The sequence below is a fragment of the Salmo salar genome, chromosome ssa09 (genome assembly GCF_905237065.1).
Source record: "Salmo salar chromosome ssa09, Ssal_v3.1, whole genome shotgun sequence".
In the NCBI taxonomy this organism is placed as follows: domain Eukaryota; kingdom Metazoa; phylum Chordata; class Actinopteri; order Salmoniformes; family Salmonidae; genus Salmo; species Salmo salar.
Window position 1 is genome coordinate 54,016,777 of NC_059450.1, and position 17,351 is coordinate 54,034,127.

Genomic DNA, 17,351 nt, shown 5'->3' on the forward strand with positions numbered 1-17,351 from the left:
CTGGGATTCATCCAATGGCATTGAGGAGTATACCACCTCAGTCATCGGCTTCATCAATAAGTGCATCAATGACGTCGTCCCCACAGTGACTGTACGTACTTATCCCAACCAGAAGCAGGACTAAGATTGAATCCTACTACACAGGCTCTGACGCTCGTTGGATGTGGCACGGCTTGCAAACTATTACGGACTACAAAGAGATACCCAGCCGTGAGCTAGCCAGTGACGCGAGCCAACATGACGAAACAAAATTCCTTTCATGCTCGCTTCGAGGCATGTAACACTGAAGCATGCATGAGAGCACTAGCTGTTCCGGACGACTGTAATCACGCTCTCCGTAGCCGATGTGAGCAAGACCTTTAAACAGGTCAACATTCTCAAGGGCGCAGGGCCAAACAGATTACCAGGACGTGTACTCCGAGCATGCGCAGACCAACTGGCAAGTGTCTTCACTGAAATTTTCAACCTCTCCCTGAACGAGTCTGTAACACCAACATGTTTCAAGCAGACCACCATAGTCCCTGTGCCCAAGAAAGCGAAGGTAACCTGCCTAAATGACTACCGACCCGAAGCACTCATGTCGGTAGCCATGGAGTGCTTCGAAAGGTTGATCATGGCTCACATCAACACCATTATCCCAGAAACTCTAGACCCAATTTGCATACCGCCCCAGCAAATCCACGGATAACGCAATCTCAATCGCACTCCACACTACCTTTTCCAACCTGGACAAAAAGAACACCTATGTGAGAGTGCTATTCATTGACTACAGCTCAGCGTTCAACACCATAGTGCCCTCAAAGCTCATCACTAAGCTAAGGACCCTGGGACTAAACACCTCCCTCTGCAACTGGATCCTGGACTTCCTGACGGGCCGCCCCCAGGTGGTGAGGGTAGGCAGCAACACATCTGCCACGCTGATCCTCAACACTGAGGCCCCTCAGGGGTGTGTACTTAGACCCCTCCTGTACTCCCTGTTCACCCATGACAGGGTGGCCTAGCACAACTCCAACACTATCATTAAGTTTGCTAACTACACAACAGTGGTAGGCCTGCTCACTGACAACGATGAGACAGCCTATAGGGAGGAGGTCAGAGACCTGGCAGTTTGGTGCCATTACAACAACCTCTCCCTCAATGTGAGCAAGACAGAAGAGCTGATCTTGGACTACAGCAAAAAGGAGGGCCGAACAGGCCCCCATTAACAGCGACGGGGCTGCAGTGGAGCGGGTCGAGAGTTCCTTGGTGTCCACATTACCAACAAACTATCATGATCCAAACATACCAAGACAGTCATGAAGAGGGCACAACAAAACCTTTTCCACTCAGGAGACTGAAAAGATTTGGCATGGGTTCCCAGATCCTGAAAAAGTTCTACAGCTGCACAATCGAGAGCAACATGACCGGTGGGATCACCGCCTGCTTATGGAAACTGCTCGTCAGAGGGTAGTGCGTACGGCCCAGTACATCACAAGCTTCCTGCCATCCAGGACCTATATACTAGGCAGTGTCAGAGAAAGGCCTAAAAAATTGTCCAAGACTCCAGTCACCCAAGTCATAGACTGTTCTCTCTGCTACCGCACGGCAAATGGTACCGGAGCACCAAGTCTGGGTCCAAAAGGCTCCTTAACAGCTTCTACACCCAAGCCATAAAACTGCTGAACAATTAGTAAAATGGCCATACCTACATATACAAATGACGTCGACTAATCTGTACCACCACACATTGACTCGGTACCGGTAGCCCCTGTATAAAGCCTTGTTATTGTTATTTTATTATTGTTATTTTATTGTGTTACTTTTTATTAAATGTTTTACTTTAGTTGATTACGTAAATATTTGCTTAACTCTGGGATATGTGGGATGCTAGCGTCCCACCTCGACAACAGCCAGTGAAATTGCAGGGCGCCAAATTCAAAACAACAGAAATCTCATAATTAAAATTCCTCAAACATACAAGTATTATACACCATTTTAAAGATAAACTTCTTGTTAATCCAGCCACAATGTCTGATTTCAAAAAGGCTTTATGGCGAAAGCATACCATACGATTATGTTAGGTCAGTGCCTAGTCACAAAAAAACACAGCCATTTTCCAGCCAAAGAGAGGAGTCACAAAAAAGCAGAAATAGAGTGAAAATGAATCACTAACCTTTGATGATCTTCATCAGATGGCACTCATAGGACTTCATGTTATGCAATACATGTATGTTTTGTTCGATAAAGTTCATATTTATATCCAAAAATCTCAGTTTACATTGGCGCGTTATGTTAAGTAATGTTTTGCCTACAAAACATCCGGTGATTTTGCAGAGAGCCACATCAATTTACAGGAATACTCATCATAAACTTTGATGAAAGATACAAGTGTTATGCACAGAATTATAGATACATTTCTCGTTAATGCAACCGCTGTGTCAGATTTTTTAAAAGATTTACGGTGAAAGCACACCATGCGATAATCTGAGTACAGCACTCAGCCACCAAAACAAGCCATACAGATACCCGCCATGTTGTGGAGTCAACAAGTCAGAAATAGTGTTATAAATATTCACTTACCTTTGATGATCTTCATCGGAATGCACTCCCAGGAATCCCAGTTCCACAATAAATGTTTGTTTTGTTCGGTAAAGTTCATCTTTATGTCCAAATACCTCCTTTTTGTTCGCGCGTTTAGTTCACTAATCCAAATGCACAAGGCGCGGGCACTAAGTACAAACGAAAAGTCTAAAAAAGTTCCATTACAGTTCGTAGAAACATGTCAAACGATGTACATAATCAATCTTTAGGATGTTTTTGTCAGAAATCTCACGCGATCAACAACTAAAGGCTTTCAGCTGAGGCAGTTACTGTGACTGCTCTTATTCGCTCCCCTTTCACAATAGAAGCCTGAAACAACGTTCTAAAGACTGTTGACATCTAGTGGAAGCCTTAGGAAGTGCAATCTGACCAAATGTGCACTTTATATTGGATAGGCAATCACTTGAAAAACTACAATCCTGTGATTTCCCACTTCCTGGTTGGATTTTTCTCAGGTTTTCGCCTGCCATATGAGTTCTGTTATACTCACAGACATCATTCAAACAGTTTTAGAACCTTCAGAGTGTTTTCTATCTGAATCTACTAATTCTATGCATATCCTAGCTTCTGGGCATGCTTTTCATCCGGGCGTGAAAATACTGCCCACTATCCCAAATAAGTTAAATTCTAGAACTGCATTATTGGTTAAGGGCTTGTAATTAAGCATTTAATGGTAAGGTCTTCAGCTGTTGTATTTGGCGCTTGTGAAAAAGAACATTTGATTTGATTTGTTTGAGATGGTGAAGCATGATTCATCACTCCAGAGTTTCCACTGCTCAAGAGTCCAATAGCGGCAAGGTTTACACCATTCCAGCTGACGCTTGGCATTGTGCGGCAGTGTGCGGCTGCTCGGCCATCCAAACCCATTTCATGAAGCTCCTGATTAACAGTTATTGTGCTGATGTTGCTGTCAGAGGCAGTTTGAAACTCGGTAGTGATTTCAACACTCGGCGGCACCATTTTCAGCACTCGGCGGCACCATTCTGTGTACTTGTGTGGCCTACCACTTTGCGGTTGAGCTGTTGTTGCTAGACGATTCCACTTCACAATAATAGCACTTACAGTTGACCGGGGCAGCTCTAACAGGGCAGACATTTGACAAACTGACTTGTTGGAAAGGTGGCATCCTATGATGGTGCCACGTTGAAAGTCACTGAGCTCTTCAGTAAGACCATTCGACTGCCAATGTTTGTCTATGGAGATTGCATGGCTGTGTGCTGGATTTTATACACCTGCCAGCAACGTGTGCGGCTGAAATAGCCGAATCCACTAATTTGAAAGGGTGTCCGCATACTGCTGTATATATAATGCATCTAGTTTATGTGTTATGTCAACATCTGTCTATTTATAACGCTATTAATCAGGAAGATAACTCCGATACACTCAAACAGTCCACGATGACTAACATGCTTCTCCTCTCTCTCCTGTCCAATCAGAAGGCCCGCATTGGACCAGACCGGACCGCATGGAGAAGAAGCTCCTCGCAATTCCAGCAGCCAATACCGTCAAATTCCGGTGTGCTGCCGCCGGAAACCCCACACCCTCCATCCATTGGCTGAAGAATGGGAAGGAATTTAAGGGTGAACAGAGGATGGGCGGGATCAAGGTGAGTCAGACAGCCAATCAGACATTAGTAGTCAGAAGTTAGTCGACAGAGGTATACAGAGGTCTTACCAAGGAGGCGTCCCAAATAGCACCATATTCCCTACATAGTGCACTACTTTTGACCAAGGCCCTACAGAGACCAGAGCAGTACTTTAAGCCCTACTGACCCTTGTCAAAAGTAGTGCACTATATAAGGAATAGGGTGCCAATCCAGGTTAACTTCCTACTATATAAGATATAAGAAATAGGATTCTAAGCCAGGTTCAATTCCTACTATTTAAGATATAAGGAATATGGTGCCAAGCCAGGTTCACTTCCTACTATATAAGATATATAAGAGTATGACATAGGCTGTTTGAGAATGTTTGAATCCTGAGCAACCTGCCTACACACTGTTTGAAGTACAATAGACCAACATAGCTACTGTAGGACAGCGGAGTCAAGGACAGCGGAGTCAATCACCACCTTCCGGAGACACCTGAAACCCCACCTCTTTAAGGAATACCTAGGATAGGATAAAGTAATCCTTCTCACCCCCTCAAAAAAGATATAGATGTACTATTGTAAAGTGGTTGTTCCACTGGATATCATAAGGTGAATGCACCAATTTGTAAGTCGCTCTGGATAAGAGCGTCTCCTAAATGACGTAAATGTAAAATATAAAATGTAGTTGGTCAAAGCTGTGTGCTGGAAAACCTTGGTGTAGCATGGGTGGAGTAGGCATTGTGGCATTGTGCTCATGTGCATTTCCTTGATTCTTCAGCTTCAGACCAACTTCAAACATAGTTTTTTGTTTTTAATTTCCATGTTTTTTTACAAGGTGATTTTCTGTTAGAGGAACTGCACACGCTGATTTGTTTTTTTGGGCTCCTCACGAAATGTTGGCGGCCATGACAGATGTCAAGCCCCACCCACACTTGTGGGTGGGGTTTGATGTGAGTGTTTTTTGGGTGTGTCCTTTCCACCACCAATACACATCCATCTGTCAGAACCTTGCAGCTGTTTCCTCAATCACAAAAATCAAAACCTCCTGCAGGTTGAGGTCCATAACTACAGGCAGATATGTATGCTGAGATGCCGGAGGAAGCTTTGAATAGGTCCGTAGCCTACAGAGTAATACCACAATAATGTATTAGCTAAATGTATGTACACTAAACAAAAATATGAACGCAACATATAAAGTGTTGGTCCCATGTTTAATGTGCTGAAATATCAGATCCCAGAAATGTTCCACACGCACAAAAAGATTATTTGTCTAAAATGTGGTGCACGAATGTGTTTAGATTCCTGTTAGGGAGAAGGTATCCTTTGCCAAGATAATCACAACCACCTGACAGGTGTGGCATATCCAGAAGCTGATTAAACAGCATGATCATTTCACAAGTGCACCTTGTGCTGGGGACAATAAAAGGCCCCTCTAAAATGTGCATGGTATGGGCAGGCATAAGCTACGGACAACAAAAACACAGTTGCATTTTATCGATTGCAATTTGAATGCACAAAGATACCATGCCGAAATCCTAAGGCCCATTGTTGTGCCATTCATCCGCTGCCATCACCGCTGCCATGCACGACCCAATGTCTCAAGGACACAATTTCTGGAAACTGAAAATGTCTTGGCCTGCATACTCACCAGACATGTTTGGGATGCTCTGGATCGATTTGTAGGACAGCGCATTTCCAATTCCCGCCAATATCCAGCAACTTCGCACAGCCACTGCAGAGTGGCACAACATTCCACAAGCCACAATCAACAGCCTGATCAACTCTATGCAAAGGAGATGGGCCGTGCTGCACGAGGCTAATGGTGGTCACACCAGATACTGACTGGGTTTCTGATCCACGCCCCTAATAATTTTTTAAGGTATCTGTGACCACCAGATGCATATCTGTATTCCGAGTCATGTGAAATCCATATATTAATGCCTATTTAATGTATTTCAATGTATTGATTTCCTTACAACAATCTTTGAAATTGTTGGATGTTGAGTTTATATTTTTATAATAAAAGACAGCATTAGAGGAAGGGAGGAAAGGACAACTAATGAAGTAATAAATCCCAAATACAAGGAACTGGAACATAAAAGTACTCAAAAGCCCAAAATTAGGAATCAATAAGGTGGAAATAGAAACAAAAGGACATAGGTGGGGGACTGGAGGTGTGTTGGATGATGGGGTGCCCGAATGTTTATGTGATTGGAAAAATGTGATGAGTTGAATGTGAGTGAGCAATGAAAGTGGTTGCAAATGTCTGTCAGCAGGAGTTGTGACAGAATGAGAGTCTCCACTTCTGTACGTGACATACGGTGCATTCGGAAAGTATTCAGACCCCTTCACTTTTGCCACATTTTGTTACATTACAGCCTTGTTCTGAAATGGATTAAATTAAAACATTTCCTCATCAATCGACACACAATACCCCATAATGACAAAGCAAAGACAGGTTTTTAGAAATGTTATTTAGCAAATTTAAAACTGAAATACTTTACATAAGTATTTTTTTATTTATTTATCTCACCTTTATTTAACCAGGTAGGCCAGTTGAGAACAAGTTCTCATTTACAACTGCGACCTGGCCAAGATAAAGCAAAGCAGTGTGACAAAAAACAACAACACAGAGTTACACATAAACAAACGTACAGTCAATAATAATCTGTATACAGTGTGTGCAAATGGAGTAAGGAGGCAAGGCAATAAATAGTCCATAGTAGCGAAGTAATTACAATTTAGCAAATTAACACGGGAGTAATAGATGAGCAGATGATGATGTGCAAGTAGAGATACTGGTGTGCAAAAGAGCGAAAAAGTAAATGAAAACAATATGGGGATGAGGTAGGTAGTTGGGTAGGCTGATGCAGCGATCGGTAAGCTGCTCAGATAGCTGATGCTTAAAGTTAGTGAGGGAGATATAGGTCTCCAACTTCAGCGATTTTTGCAATTCCTTCCAGTCATTGGCAGCAGAGAAATGGAAGGAAAGGCGGCCAAAGCGGGTGTTAGTTTTGGGGATGAACAATGAGATATACCTGCTGGAGCGCGTGCTACGGGTGGGTGTTGTTATGGTGACCAATGAGCTGAGATAAGTCGGAGCTTTACCTAGCAAAGACTTATAGATGACCTGGAGCCAGTGGGTCTGGCAACGAATATGTAGCGAGGGCCAGCCAACGAGAGCATACAGGTCACTGTGGTGGGTGGTATATGGGGCTTTGGTGACAAAACGGATGGCACTGTGATAGACTGCATCCAGTTTGCTGAGTAGAGTGTTGGAGGCTATTTTGTAAAAGACATCGCCGAAGTTGAGGATCGGTCGGATAGTCAGTTTTACAAGGGTATGTTTGGCAGCGTGAGAGAAGGAGGCTTTGTTGCGAAATAGGAAGCCGATTCTAGATTTCATCCAGAGTAGTGATGCTAGTCGGGCGGGCGGGAGCGGGCAGCGATCGGTTGAAGAGAATGCATTTACTTTTACTAGCGTTTAAGAGCATTTGGAGGCCACGGAAGGAGTGCTGTATGGCATTGAAGCTCGTTTGGAGGTTTGTTAACACAGTGTCCAAAGAAGGGCCAGTTGTATACAGAATGGTGTCGTCTGCATAGAGGTGGATCAAGGAATCACCCGCAGCAAGAGCGACATCATTGATATATACAGAGAAAAGAGTCGGCCCGAGAATTGAACCGTGGTACCGCCATAGAGACTGCCAGAGGTCCGGACAACAGGCCCTCCGATTTGACACACTGAACTCTATCTGAGAAGTAGTTGGTGAATCAGGCGAGGCAGTCATTTGAGAAACCAAGGCTGTTGAGTCTGCCGATAAGAATACGGTGATTGACAGAGTCGAAAGCCTTGGCCAGGTCGATGAAGACGGCTGCACAGTACTGTCTTTTATCGATGGCGGTTATGATATCGTTTAGTACCTTGAGCGTGGCTGAGGTGCACCCATGACCAGCCCGGAATCCGGATTGCACAGCGGAGAAGGTACGGTGGGATTTGAAATGGCCAGTGATCTGTTTGTTCACTTGGCTTTCGAAGAAAGGCAGGGCAGGATGGATATACAGTGGGGGGAAAAGGTATTTGATCCCCTGCTGATTTTGTACGTTTGCCCACTTACAAAGAAATGATCAGTCTATAGTTTTAATGGTAGGTTTATATGAACAGTGAGAGACAGAATAACAACAAAAAAATCCAGAAAAACGCATGTCAAAAATGTTAGAAATTGATTTGCATTTTAGTGAGGGAAATAAGTATTTGACCCCTCTGCAAAACATGACTTAGTACTTGGTGGCAAAACCCTTGTTGGCAATCACAGAGGTCAGACGTTTCTTGTAGTTGGCTACCAAGTTTGCACACATCTCAGGAGGGATTTTGTCCCACTCCTCTTTGCAGATCTTCTCCAAGTCATTAAGGTTTCGAGGCTGAAGTTTGGCAACTTGAACCTTCAGCTCCCTCCACAGATTTTCTATGAGATTAAGGTCTGGAGACTGGCTAGGCCACTCCAGGACCTTAATGTGCTTCTTCTTGAGCCACTCCTTTGTTGCCTTGGCTGTGTGTTTTGGGTCATTGTCATGCTGGAATACCCATCCACGACCCATTTTCAATGCCCTGGTTGAGGGAAGGAGGTTCTCACCCAAGATTTGACAGTACATGGCCCCGTCAAATGATGCGGTGAAGTTGTCCTGTCCCCTTAGCAGAAAAACACCCCCAAAGCATAATGTTTCCACCTCCATGTTTGACGGTGGAGATGGTGTTCTTGGGGTCATAGGCAGCATTCCTCCTCCTCCAAACACGGCGAGTTGAGTTGATGCCAAAGAGCTCCATTTTGGTCTCATCTGACCACAACACTTTCACCAGTTGTCCTCTGAATCATTCAGATGTTCATTGGCAAACTTCAGATGGGCATGTGTATGTATTCTTGAGCAGGGGGATCTTGCGGGCGCTCCAGGATTTCAGTCCTTCACGGCGTAGTGTGTTACCAATTGTTTTCTTGGTGACTATGGTCCAAGCTGCCTTGAGATCATTGACAAGATCCTCCCGTGTAGTTCTGGGCTGATTCCTCACCGTTCTCATGCTCATTGCAACTCCACGAGGTGAGATCTTGCATGGAGCCCCAGGCCGAGGGATATTGACAGTTCTTTTGTGTTTCTTCCATTTGTGAATAATCGCACCAAATGTTGTCACCTTCTCACCAAGCTGCTTGGCGATGGTCTTGTAGCCCATTCCAGCCTTGTGTAGGTCTACAATCTTGTCCCTGACATCCTTGGAGAGCTCTTTGGTCTTGGCCATGGTGGAGAGTTTGGAATCTGATTGATTGATTGCTTCTGTGGACAGGTGTCTTTTATACAGGTAACAAGCTGCGGTTAGGAGCACACCCTGTAAGAGTGTGCTCCTAATCTCAGCTCGTTACCTGTATAAAAGACACCTGGGAGCCAGAAATCTTTCTGATTGAGAGGGGGTCAAATACTTATTTCCCTCACTAAAATGCAAATCAATATATAACATTTTTGACATGTGTTTTTCTCGATATTTTTGTTGTTATTCTGTCTCTCAATTATAGACTGATAATTTCTTTGTCAGTGGGAAAACATACAAAATCAGCAGGGGATCAAATACTTTCCCCCCCACTGTAGGTCTGTAACAGTTTGGGTCTAGAGTGTCTCCCCCTTTGAAGAGGGGGGTGACCGGGGGCAGCTTTCCAATCTTTGGGAATCTCGGACGATACGAAAGAGAGGTTGAACAAACTAGTAATAGGGGTTGCAACAATGGTGGCGGATAATTTTAGAAAGAGAGGGTCCAGATTGTCTAGCCCAGCTGATTTGTACAGGTCCAGGTTTTGCAGCTCTTTCAGAACATCTGCTCTCTGGATTTGGGTGCAGGAGAAGCTGGGGAGGCTTGGGCAAGTAGCTGCGGGGGGTGCAGAGCTGTTGGCCGGGGTAGGGGTAGCCAGGAGGAAAGCATGGCCAGCCGTAGAGAAATGTTAATTGAAATTCTCGATTATCGTGGATATATCGTTGGTGACAGTGTTTCCTAGCCTCAGAGCAGTGGGCAGCTGGGAGGAGGTGCTCTTATTCTCCATGGACTTTACAGTGTCCCAAAACTTTTTGGAGTTAGAGCTACAGGATGCACATTTCTGTTTGAAAAAGCTAGCCTTTGCTTTCCTGACTGACTGTGTGTATTGGTTCCTGACTTCCCTGAAAAGTTGCATATCACGGGGACTATTCGATGCTAATGCAGTACGCCACAGGATGTTTTTGTGCTGGTTAAGGGCAGTCAGGTCTGGACTGAACCCAGGGCTATATCTGTTCTTAGTTCTACATTTTGTGAAAGGGGCATGCTTATTTAAGATGGTGAGGAAAGCACTTTTGAAGAACGACCAGGCATCCTCTACTGACGGGATGAGGTCAATATCCTTCCAGGATACCCGGGCCAGGTCGATTAGAAAGGCCTGCTCACAGAAGTGTTTTAGGGAGCGTTTGACAGTGATGAGGGGTGGTCGTTTGGTCACAGACCCATTACGGACGCAGGCAATAATGCAGTGATCGCTGAGATCCTGATTGAAAACAGCAGAGGTATATTTGGAGGGCAAGTTGGTCAGGATAATATCTATGAGGGTATCTATCTATTTTTGGCAGCATTTGTATGTTGAAGATAAATAAATAATTAAGTACATTTTGCCCATATTCCATCCACTTCGCTTTATTTTTACAATATATTACACTTGCTCTTTCTTGAATAATTTCCTCCAGTTCTTTTATACATTTGTTCTAACTTATTCTGTGCCTCCAGTTTTTATATGTATCTTCCTATTAGTTCCACTATTTCCTTTGTTAAAAAGAACTCTTTTGACCTAAATGATTTTTGTTTTAAAGATGAGTATTGAATTGCAAGTTGTCATCCAGTAGGCTTTGATCAAATTTCCAATATCCCACGTGGAATTTCTGTAAGAGTAATGTGTATGCCAATTATTTGCTTGTACACCTAGGGCTGTGACAGTCATGACATTTTGTCAGCTGGTGATTGTCAAGCAAATAACTGCCGGTAATTGACCATTAATTAACATAAACACATTTAGCATCTCCTATCTTCCACACACATCCTTAAAGCCACTGATACAGACCTTTGGAACACTTACATTTTAAAAAGTCTAATAAATCCATGTAATATAGCCTAAACCATCACAATAAATCCATTATTTATTTTCTAAAGACACATGATATGAAGAAAATGTAGTCTATTTCAGAAGAACAGAATAGCATTCTCTGAGTTGTCCTTATGTTAGGTCCTGATGTGGCTATGCCATGTGGCTGTGGGCTACACTAGTTCATTTAGCAGGTCCTGATCTGGCTGTGGACTACAATAATTCATTTAGTAGGTCCTGATGTGGCTATGCCATGGGGCTGTGGGCTACACTAGTTCATTTAGCAGGTCCTGATCTGGCTGTGGGCTACACTAGTTAATTTAGCAGGTCCTGATGTGGCTGTGGGCGACACTAGTTCATTTAGCAGGTCCTGATGTGGCTGTGGGCTACGCTAGTTCATTTAGCAGGTCCTGATGTGGCTGTGGGCTACACTAGTACATTTAGCAGGTCCTGATATGGCTATGCCATGTGGCTGTGGGCTACACTAGTTCATTTAGCAGGTCCTGATGTGGCTGTGGGGCTACACTAGTTCATTTAGCAGGTCCTGATCTGGCTGTGGGCTACACTAGTTCATTTAGCAGGTCCTGATGTGGCTGTGGGGCTACACTAGTTCATTTAGCAGGTCCTGATGTGACTGTGGACTTCACTAGTTCATTTAGCAGGTCCTGATGTGGCTGTGGGCTACACTAGTTCATTTAGCAGGTCCTGATGTGGCTGTGCTATGTGGCTGTGGGGCTACACTAGTTCATTTAGCAGGTCCTGATGTGGCTGTGGGCTACACTAGTTCATTTAGCAGGTCCTGATGTGGCTGTGGGCTACACTAGTTCATTTAGCAGGTCCTGATCTGGCTGTGGGCTACACTAGTTCATTTAGCAGGTCCTGATATGGCTATGCCATGTGGCTGTGGGCTACACTAGTTCATTTAGCAGGTCCTGATGTGGCTGTGGGGCTACACTAGTTCATTTAGCAGGTCTTGATCTGGCTGTGGGCTACACTAGTTCATTTAGCAGGTCCTGATGTGGCTGTGGGGCTACACTAGTTCATTTAGCAGGTCCTGATGTGGCTGTGGACTACACTAGTTCATTTAGCAGGTCCTGATGTGGCTGTGGGCTACACTAGTTCATTTAGCAGGTCCTGATGCATGTGGCTGTGGGCTACACTAGTTCATTTAGCAGGTCCTGATGTGGCTGTGGGCTACACTAGTTCATTTAGCAGGTCCTGATGTGGCTGTGGGCTACACTAGTTCATTTAGCAGGTCCTGATGTGGCTGTGGGCTACACGAGTTAATTTAGCAGGTCCTGATGTGGCTGTGGGCTACACTAGTTCATTTAGCAGGTCCTGATGTGGCTGTGGGCTACACTAGTTCATTTAGCAGGTCCTGATCTGGCTGTGGGCTACACTAGTTCATTTAGCAGGTCCTGATGTGGCTGTGGGCTACACTAGTTCATTTAGCAGGTCCTGATGTGGCTGTGGGTTACACTAGTTCATTTAGCAGGTCCTGATGTGGCTGTGGGCTACACTAGTTCATTTAGCAGGTCCTGATCTGGCTGTGGGCTACACTAGTTCATTTAGCAGGTCCTGATATGGCTATGCCATGTGGCTGTGGGCTACACTAGTTCATTTAGCAGGTCCTGATGTGGCTGTGGGGCTTCACTAGTTCATTTAGCAGGTCCTGATCTGGCTGTGGGCTACACTAGTTCATTTAGCAGGTCCTGATGTGGCTGTGGGGCTACACTAGTTCATTTAGCAGGTCCTGATGTGGCTGTGGACTACACTAGTTCATTTAGTAGGTCCTGATGTGGCTGTGGGCTACACTAGTTCATTTAGCAGGTCCTGATGTGGCTGTGGGCCTCACTAGTTCATTTAGCAGGTCCTGATGTGGCTGTGGGCTACACTAGTTCATTTAGCAGGTCCTGATGTGGCTGTGGGCTACACTAGTTAATTTAGCAGGTCCTGATGTGGCTGTGGGCTACACTAGTTCATTTAGCAGGTCCTGATGTGGCTGTGGGCTACACTAGTTCATTTAGCAGGTCCTGATCTGGCTGTGGGGCTACACTAGTTCATTTAGCAGGTCCTGATGTGGCTGTGGGCTACACTAGTTCATTTAGCAGGTCCTGATGTGGCTGTGGGCTACACTAGTTCATTTTGCAGGTCCTGATGTGGCTGTGGGCTACACTAGTTCATTTAGCAGGTCCTGATGTGGCTGTGCCATATGGCTGTGGGCTACACTAGTTCATTTAGCAGGCCAAATATGGCTATGCCATATGGCTGTGGGCAACACTAGTTCATTTAGCAGGTCCTGATGTGGCTGTGGACTACACTAGTTCATTTAGCAGGTCCTGATGTGGCTGTGCCATATGGCTGTGGGCTACACTAGTTCATTTAGCAGGTCCTGATATGGCTATGCCATATGGCTGTGGGCGACACTAGTTCATTTAGCAGGTCCTGATGTGGCTGTGGGCGACACTAGTTCATTTAGCAGGTTTTGATGTGGCTGTGGGCTTCACTAGTTCATTTAGCAGGTCCTGATCTGGCTGTGGACTACACTAGTTCATTTAGCAGGTCCTGATGTGGCTGTGGGCTACACTAGTTCATTTAGCAGGTCCTGATGTGGCTGTGGGCTACACTAGTTCATTTAGCAGGTCCTGATGTGGCTGGGGGTGACACTAGTTCATTTAGCAGGTCCTGATGTGGCTGTGGGCTACACTAGTTCATTTAGCAGGTCCTGATGTGGCTGTGGGCGACACTAGTTCATTTAGCAGGTCCTGATGTGGCTGTTGGGTTCACTAGTTCATTTAGCAGGTCCTGATGTGGCTGTGGGCTACACTAGTTCATTTAGCAGGTCCTGATGTGGCTGTGCCATATGGCTGTGGAGCTACACTAGTTCATTTAGCAGGTCCTGATGTGGCTGTGGGCTACACTAGTTCATTTAGCAGGTCCTGATGTGGCTGTGGGCTACACTAGTTCATTTAGCAGGTCCTGATGTGGCTGTGGGGCTACACTAGTTCATTTAGCAGGTCCTGATCTGGCTGTGGACTACACTAGTTCATTTAGCAGGTCCTGATGTGGCTGTGGACTACACTAGTTCATTTAGCAGGTCCTGGTCTGGCTGTGGGGCTACACTAGTTCATTTAGCAGGTCCTGATGTGGCTGTGGGCTACACTAGTTCATTTACCAGGTCCTAATCTGGCTGTGGGGCTACACTAGTTCATTTAGCAGGTCCTGATGTGGCTGTGGGCTACACTAGTTCATTTAGCAGGTCCTGATGTGGCTGTGGGGCGACACTAGTTCATTTAGCAGGTCCTGATGTGGCTGTGGGGCTACACTAGTTCATTTAGCAGGTCCTGATGTGGCTGTGGGCAACACTAGTTCATTTAGCAGGTCCTGATGTGGCTGTTGGCTACACTAGTTCATTTAGCAGGTCCTGATGTGGCTGTGGGCGACACTAGTTCATTTAGCAGGTCCTGATGTGGCTGTGGGCTACACTAGTTCATTTAGCAGGTCCTGATGTGGCTGTGGGCTACACTAGTTCATTTAGCAGGTCCTGATGTGGCTGGGGACTTCACTAGTTCATTTAGCAGGTCCTGATGTGGCTGTGGGGCTACACTAGTTCATTTAGCAGGTCCTGATGTGGCTGTTGGGCTACACTAGTTCATTTAGCAGGTCCTGATGTGGCTGTGGGCGACACTAGTTCATTTAGCAGGTCCTGATGTGGCTGTGGGCTACACTAGTTCATTTAGCAGGTCCTGATGTGGCTGTGGGGCTACACTAGTTCATTTAGCAGGTCCTGATGTGGCTGTGGGCGACACTAGTTCATTTAGCAGGTCCTGATGTGGCTGTGGGCTACACTAGTTCATTTAGCAGGTCCTGATGTGGCTGTGGACTACACTAGTTCATTTAGCAGGTCCTGATGTGGCTGTGGGCTACACTATTTCATTTAGCAGGTCCTGATGTGGCTGTGGGCTACACTAGTTCATTTAGCAGGTCCTGATGTGGCTGTGGACTACACTAGTTCATTTAGCAGGTCCTGATCTGGCTGTGGACTACACTAGTTCATTTAGCAGGTCCTGATGTGGCTGTGGGCTACACTAGTTCATTTAGCAGGTCCTGATGTGGCTGTGGGGCTACACTAGTTCATTTAGCAGGTCCTGATGTGGCTGTGGGGCTACACTAGTTCATTTAGCAGGTCCTGATCTGGCTGTGGACTACACTAGTTCATTTAGCAGGTCCTGATGTGGCTGTGGACTACACTAGTTCATTTAGCAGGTCCTGGTCTGGCTGTGGGGCTACACTAGTTCATTTAGCAGGTCCTGATGTGGCTGTGGGCTACACTAGTTCATTTACCAGGTCCTAATCTGGCTGTGGGGCTACACTAGTTCATTTAGCAGGTCCTGATGTGGCTGTGGGCTACACTAGTTCATTTAGCAGGTCCTGATGTGGCTGTGGGGCGACACTAGTTCATTTAGCAGGTCCTGATGTGGCTGTGGGGCTACACTAGTTCATTTAGCAGGTCCTGATGTGGCTGTGGGCAACACTAGTTCATTTAGCAGGTCCTGATGTGGCTGTTGGCTACACTAGTTCATTTAGCAGGTCCTGATGTGGCTGTGGGCGACACTAGTTCATTTAGCAGGTCCTGATGTGGCTGTGGGCTACACTAGTTCATTTAGCAGGTCCTGATGTGGCTGTGGGCTACACTAGTTCATTTAGCAGGTCCTGATGTGGCTGGGGACTTCACTAGTTCATTTAGCAGGTCCTGATGTGGCTGTGGGGCTACACTAGTTCATTTAGCAGGTCCTGATGTGGCTGTTGGGCTACACTAGTTCATTTAGCAGGTCCTGATGTGGCTGTGGGCGACACTAGTTAATTTAGCAGGTCCTGATGTGGCTGTGGGCTACACTAGTTCATTTAGCAGGTCCTGATGTGGCTGTGGGGCTACACTAGTTCATTTAGCAGGTCCTGATGTGGCTGTGGGCGACACTAGTTCATTTAGCAGGTCCTGATGTGGCTGTGGGCTACACTAGTTCATTTAGCAGGTCCTGATGTGGCTGTGGACTACACTAGTTCATTTAGCAGGTCCTGATGTGGCTGTGGGCTACACTATTTCATTTAGCAGGTCCTGATGTGGCTGTGGGCTACACTAGTTCATTTAGCAGGTCCTGATGTGGCTGTGGACTACACTAGTTCATTTAGCAGGTCCTGATCTGGCTGTGGACTACACTAGTTCATTTAGCAGGTCCTGATCTGGCTGTGGACTACACTAGTTCATTTAGCATACAAGACTTGCTTAGAATTCTGTAGCATTATTTACATTATTTTATAGTATGAAGAATACAATTGAACAAAGCTGAATAAAATAGAAAGGATATTTTCTCCAAAAGATTTGAGGGAGAGGTGTACATGTGGCTTCTGTGTTGAGCAGTTAACAAAGAAACAGGTCCTCCTATATGCTTAATTTATAGTTATTTATGCAACTTTAGTTGTGATACAAATGTTGGGCTATATGTTTAGATTTTTTATACATTCTAAGGCTGCATGATGTATATATATATATATATATATATATACTGTATTCTATTATACTGTATTTTAGTCAATGCCACTCCAACATTGCTCGTCCTAATATTTATATATTTCTTAATTCCATTCTTTTACTTTTAGATTTGTGTGTATTGTTGTGAATTGTTAGATACTACTGCACTGTTGGAGCTAGGAACACAAGCATTTCCCTACACCAGCAGTAACGTCTGCTAAACATGTGTATGTGACCAATACAATTTGATTTGATTTATAGAAATGTTGTGTAACATGAGCTCATGGGCTCCCATGAAGTGTTTGATTAGATTTTCGATCACATTTGCATTGATGTCAGAGTGATTATAGAGACAATAGAGTGCTGAGTACCAGGCAGTTAGCTAGTTCGGTAGGCTAATAAGGACCATCAGCAGCATCAGAGCTTGGAGAAGACTAATTACCGTGACTAAACGGTTACGTGGAATTTGACTGGCGTCATGAGTCATTAACGCCGGTGTGGAGGTAATACGG

General features: G+C 45.2%; 1 protein-coding gene across 7 annotated transcripts in view; it reads left to right on the forward strand.

Moving 5' to 3' along the window:
- fgfr3 (fibroblast growth factor receptor 3) overlaps nt 1-17,351 on the forward strand; it is a 279,237-nt gene that overhangs the window by 158,136 nt on the left and 103,750 nt on the right. For 5 of the 7 annotated variants that reach the window (XM_045723813.1, XM_045723812.1, XM_045723817.1 and 2 more), the window contains one exon: nt 4,017-4,186. In XM_045723813.1, coding sequence (XP_045579769.1) covers nt 4,017-4,186 — 170 coding nt within the window. The remainder of the gene's footprint in view (nt 1-4,016; nt 4,187-17,351) is intronic. The other 2 variants (XM_045723814.1, XM_045723818.1) reach the window with 1 other exon arrangement.